A 6,000-nucleotide genomic window follows, 5' to 3' on the forward strand; every position below is an offset into this window, starting at 1 on the left:
GACGTGACATGAACAAGGATCAATGGTTTCAAGCTCAACAATCTACATTGAAGGACTGAAAATAGGAGATGCTTTTTCCACCCACTGGGTGGAGACCTTTGACAAGCTCCCGGCTTCCTGTCCTCACCGAGGCCACTAGTGTGTTAATGACCCTCCGGTAAATTCTGGTAAATACTTTGTACGAACTGTGTAACGTTATCGGGTTGCCTATGAACATCGTTTTGAATAATACTAGTCAACCTTAGCTTAGCCCTCACGAACTGAGAGACCATTCAAAGTTTGCTCACAAATCCCAAAGAGGTTTCCATGATGCCAGATGCAACTGCACATTAGATCATGAAATAAGGGATAAATATGTCTGTCTAATATCTAAAGGACGATAAGAAAAAGGACGTTACACTCCAGAAGAAGCCTCACCCTGCCTAGCAGAGAGCCTCCATTGTTGACACTCTGTCTACTAAAATTACCGGACAACACACTACAACATACTTCTTAACCTCAAGGTATGAAAAATAAACACTTAATAACAAATATGTATATATATTAATAATAATATTAGTCTAAATTTTGTATAAATGTTGTATATTTAGATTTAATTTGATTATCTAGGTAAAGTGAAAAGGTATCGGTTCGTTTGGAAGATGGAGAGACGTAAACATTGAGAGGTGGTGAGAGTCACTCTGACACTCCGGGCTCCAGGCACGCGAAGCTCCTGCTCCCGGCTCTGCTGGTACACTTACTCGAGGCACTCAAGCACTGCTCTTGACTACTGGTTAAGACACTCGGCCGCTGCTACTAGAAGAGTCAATAACGTCTACTGGTTAGAGGCACTCGCCTTCCTGCGCCAGAGGCTGAGAGGAAAGAGCAGAGGAGTAATCTGCAGAGTTTGTGGAAGAGGATCGCCCTTCACTAGGCAATAGAGAGGCAATGGCAACGTTTTTCGGTGAGGTGAGACTTGTGTCATCACGAGCTTACGACGAGGAAGATGAAGAGGATCCCACAGATGTGAGGTTAGTTCAAGAATGATAATGTTTATTTAGGGAAAAGTGCATAGATATAAAATAGGTGAGCTCGATGATTTTGACTCGAATATTCTCAATCTTCCTTACATTTTTCTTAACTTGAGAAGGAAGTTGAAAAATTAACTTTCCAAAAGTTAGTTGTTAGTTTTATTTGCTCTGATGCTAAGAGATGCATTTTGTTAATATTGTCAAAGGCAGAGTTTGAAAGATTACAAAGTTTCTTGCTGAATGATATCTATCCGAGGATGAGGTGAAGGTAAGGTACCTCACACAAACAATGGACCACTTATAGGTCCATTGTATCTTATCACTCCTGTTTGCACGATGGCTGCTCCATACCTGGAGAGAGTTTCAGGAGTTCTACTCCCCGAGCCTGGCCTGGGACCAGGCTTGACAGACGTGGGTTGGACACAGATATGCTTTTCTTTCTTTACTTCTTGCTTTCTTCCTCCATTTCATTCTCTGCCATACATGTACATTTATGTATACTGTACATTAGAATAGAGTGAAGAGGGGCCCACTAGGAATCATGTTGAGGAAAACCCAGTGCAAGACGCTGCCAGAAGAGCAAGCACCGACGCTGTCAGAAGAGCAGGCACCGACGCTGTCAAAGAGAGGAGCAGAGTCTTTGCGCTCGCTCTCTCTCTCTATGGTGTGGGTGCAGGAAGCCGCTGAGTGACTGAGATAAAAAGTTTTTTGATGCTGCACAAATGACAGAGTGCAAGTCTGATCATAAGATTGAGCCGGCCCAGACGTGCATTACTCCGCTGCTGCCGGCACCACCACTACTATGGCTACCAAGGCTTTATGTTGTATGTTCTGTCATGTTTTGGAAGTTGGCAGACTGTAATTTGGTCCTAATGCTTATTGATACACAGCTTGGTTTGCTTAATGTAAAATGGCTCACCAATGTCCAGTTTTCTGTTGTCGCTGTATCTGTCAATTATTTTGGTGTTTGTGAGGATATCTATGCTGATGGTCTGGTTATGTATAGAGACTACATGTTCCTTAATAGCAGCACGGCCCTATTGAGGAACATGTAGCCTTTATACATAATTCAGCACTTATTTAAACCCTACATAAAATCTGTGTCTCAGGTCTTCATTGGTAACTTATTTTGTTTTATTTTATAGTATTGTGTTCACATATGTTTTTTGCAGATATAATGTGAAAGTGGAGCTGAATAAAGCAGGAGAAGAGAAGATATCAGATGTAGAAGCTGTTGTCATATCATATGGAAAATTGGCCACAGGTGAGTATCATTAATGCTTGGGTATGCTACAACTTTGATATCCAATGTCTATGATTTGATTATTGAAATATTCATGTTGTATTATATATTGACTGGCAGATGATGAAGTACAACATATAAGTCCTTGCGGTGCAGTGGTAACACTCGTGCCCCGCACTTCACAAGTGATTTGGCCTGGGTTCGTATCCTGGTCGGGAAGGATTGACTAGGCACCAATCCCTAACTGTACGCCTCTGGTCACCCCCAGCAGTTAATGGGTACCTGGTTCTTAAACAATTTGGTGGGTTGTATTCCAGGGAAAATTAAGGTTAAGGACTTGCCCGAAATGCTATGCATGTTATTGGCTTTACAAGAATGCAAGAATTCTTGTATACAGTGTATATATATGTGTGTATATAATATACACACATACACACACACATATACATACATATATACGTATACACACACACACATACATACTACACATCGATAATACAGTTGTATTTGATCCTTCACATTCCCGACTTCACTGCACCTTCACTGCCCTGACCTCGCCCCTACCACCTCTTTCGTTCTGTAAGAGGTGAAGTAACCTTGCATGTATATTTGTGTTGTAATTGATGAAGACATACATATTACTTTTAGATAGCCTAAAAGTAATCTGATTACTTTTAGATAGCCTAAAAGTAATCTGATTACTTTTAGATAGCCTAAAAGTAATCTGATTACTTTTAGATAGCCTAAAAGTAAAAGTCTACTCTCAAGAATAATTTTAATGCATCTTAATATTTTCAGATTTTTGCGAGACGCTTGTCTTGTCTGAGAAATGTATCAATATTGGTACAGTTGATATTAAGATGGAAGGACAAACAGACAGTGAAGATACAGGACACTTCCATCCCCGCAACCTCTTCCCATCGCAGCTCTTTGTGACACCAGAGTCACTTTTAGTTTGCTGTGCCAGTAAAGATGTAACAGCTGTTTTAGCATCCCAGTTTACTCAGAAGGTAATGGAGTTCATTGATTGGATTAAATTGCTGTATATTAATAATCACATTATTCATAGATGTTCAATATAACTTTAGAACTGAGGAAGGCAGGTATAGCTGGAACCACTGATCTTGTTCAGGGATACAATTGAATACAATTTATTATGTGTAGCATAAACTTGATTATCTATTATTATTTGAATTCCTTTGTTCAACCTTAAAAAAATAGTAACACATAGTTTCTTGTCCGGCAAGAACTAATTACTGAAGAAGAACTAAAGTCAGATCATATGTTCTTTATGGAACACCGAGAACAGTATACTTGCACTTTGATAAATATGGTAAACACGCGCTATAAACAAAAAAAATTAACATTTTCAGAAACCCAACTGAGTCACTGGTGAATTGTAGCCTGTTAAAGCTGATTTATTTCCCCTGGCAAATGCCAGAATGAAAATTAAAAGAAGTAATCCCCAGTGATTAGTATAACTTTCACATCCTGGCTATTTGTTTAGAGAAAGTTTCAGTTGGACTGGACTGGACACCCATAATGGCAGAGATTTGATGAAGCTTATGAGGATTCTTGGTCCTTCCTCACCCTCTTAGGAACAAAATAAAATTTATAGGCAAGCAGATACAAGAGGTAAATGTGAAGATGGACAGATACAGTGGTACCTTCGTTTACAATCCTAATCTGTTCGCAGTGATGCGTTATACACCAAAAATTTGAAAACCAAAACAAATTTTTCCATAAGAAATAATGTAAATTGAATTAATCCATTCCACACCCCAAAAATATTAACTTAAAAGTACATTTTATACCGAATACCGCTCATTTTGGACTACAATGCAGTATGTATACCTTTAATGAGGACTTTTGTTGGCGTATGGAAGATGGTGAAGAGGAGGGGAGAAGAAGTATTTGGAAGGAGAGTCCCCTTCCATTGTAACATCAGGCAGTGATGACTTTTCTGGGGTACACTCTCTCCTATGTTTTGCAGGCATACCACTAGGATCTGGTTGTCGTTCACTGCTTGTTTGTCTCGCTAAAAACCTGTCTATGGACACTTGTTTTTCCATATGTTTTAACACTTGTCTGTAGTGAGACATCACATTGTCATTGCAAAGGTTAATGCAACGACCTGTTACGCTTTATCTTGGTGACACTTTTCAGCAAAACTTTGTAGTTCTTCCCATACTGCACACATTTTTCTTAATTAATGAGGAAGGGACATCAACAACCCGCGTACCATTTGCATATTTACGAATGATCTCGTTTTTCCACTATCGTCATCCTCACAACTATTTTCTTAGGTTGAACTTTACCACTGACCTTCTTGGAACCCATAGCATGATATATAATAACTTTAATGTTCAGAAACCAAAAAGCACAAAAACAATGAAATTCTTTATAAAAAATTCAAGCACGATTATCACTGGGTGGGAAGGTGGGATACACTGGTAAACAATCGCCCCACACCCTAGCACCACGCGCTCGTTCGACCCAAACAAACATCAACAGACGGTTGTATTCCAAGAAAAACGTTGTACACCAATTAAAATTTTACGATGAATTTGACGTCGTATGCCAAAAAAATTGTACTCTATAGCACTTGTACACCAAGGTACCACTGTATACTGTATAAAGGAGAGTTAAATTATTGAACAGGTATTGATAGTGGTTTTTTTTTATATATAAAATGGATATATATAACAATTTGCATCATCCACCACTTCAATTAGTTCATTCATAGGTGATATTTATCTTCTTTTTAATCCTTCGGATGTATTTACTTACGTATAGTAGTGGACTTGGTAGAAGCAAAAAAAAAACACATTAATTTAAATTAATATTAGTAAAACCATGTGTTTTCAATAATAATAATTCATCCTTTCAGTTAATGGGTTTGGTGAAGGCAACATGTGTAGTGATGGTATTGTCATCTCACCACTACGGTGCCCTTAAAGGCAACTATGCACCTCAAGGTGAAGACAACTGCGTGGTGCACTCCTTACACTCTCCAACCTTCCCTAAATTGCCTGTGTATCCACGGCTTCCTCAGCCTGCAACACTTGATTCTGTGCCAGCTGCAGGTTAGTAATAGCTTTTGCATTTTGCTTTAACTCAAAAACAACAAATGGTTTTCATTTCTGAAAACATGTACATACACACCTTACAGTATAATATATATTATATTAATGCCTTGGCTTCAGCTGTGACAACTTAGTCTCAACAAATTGATTTGTAGTGCTTCTCTGGTACAGGTACTTCTCTTTCTGGGGAAGTCCCTTGATGCCTCCCTGAAGCTATGTTGCTGTGAGAGCTTTTTAATAATTAGCCATGTTAGTCATAGGCCTCTTGTTGGCCTATTGAAGACAAGAGCCAGACCCTGGGCCTCTCAAAGCCCTGCAACATTTGTGCTCATTGGGTCTCCATCTTATCAGAGCCTGCTTCAGGATAGGAGGCTTTGCATGCAGCAGCCACTTTCTAGGCTCAATTTTTCCCACTTTCTTGGTTTGTGGTATACTGCCTATTAGGATGCCCCAGAGTTGGTCACGATGGTGTTCAGGGATTCGGGTTGAAGGAGAGGGTGAATTTCATCTGGTCTAAGTTAGTTCCTCTTCATTCCCTGTGATGCACCCAGCATCTGGTCTTTCACCCCCTGGTTCAAGCTCTGAAGCAACTAAGGATTTCAGTGTCAGGTCTGGGTTTATCTGTGAAAGTAGCTTGGCTGACTCCAGGGTTGGCCCATCC

At 39.6% G+C, this 6,000-nt stretch overlaps 2 protein-coding genes across 3 annotated transcripts in view; one reads left to right on the forward strand and one right to left on the reverse strand.

The window, feature by feature from the left end:
• The window catches only part of LOC123760128 (uncharacterized), a 59,365-nt gene extending 58,906 nt beyond the window's left edge, over positions 1–459 (reverse strand). Inside the window, exon 1 of one of the 2 annotated variants that reach the window (XM_045745620.2) lies at positions 418–459. The gene's annotated coding sequence lies outside the window, so the exon portion shown is untranslated. The remainder of the gene's footprint in view (positions 1–417) is intronic. The other variant, XM_045745619.2, reaches the window with a different exon arrangement.
• Positions 460–636: 177 nt separating this feature from the next.
• Positions 637–5,339, forward strand: LOC123760127 (proteasome assembly chaperone 1; the record flags this gene model as incomplete). The annotated part of the gene is given in 4 exon segments (XM_069325467.1): positions 637–1,010; positions 2,183–2,274; positions 3,052–3,263; positions 5,144–5,339. Coding segments are annotated over 4 exon segments (583 nt in total), but the record flags the coding sequence as incomplete, so codon positions are not given.
• Between the last annotated feature and the right edge of the window lie 661 nt (positions 5,340–6,000).

Source organism: Procambarus clarkii, chromosome 16 (genome assembly GCF_040958095.1).
Source record: "Procambarus clarkii isolate CNS0578487 chromosome 16, FALCON_Pclarkii_2.0, whole genome shotgun sequence".
Lineage (NCBI taxonomy): Eukaryota > Metazoa > Arthropoda > Malacostraca > Decapoda > Cambaridae > Procambarus > Procambarus clarkii.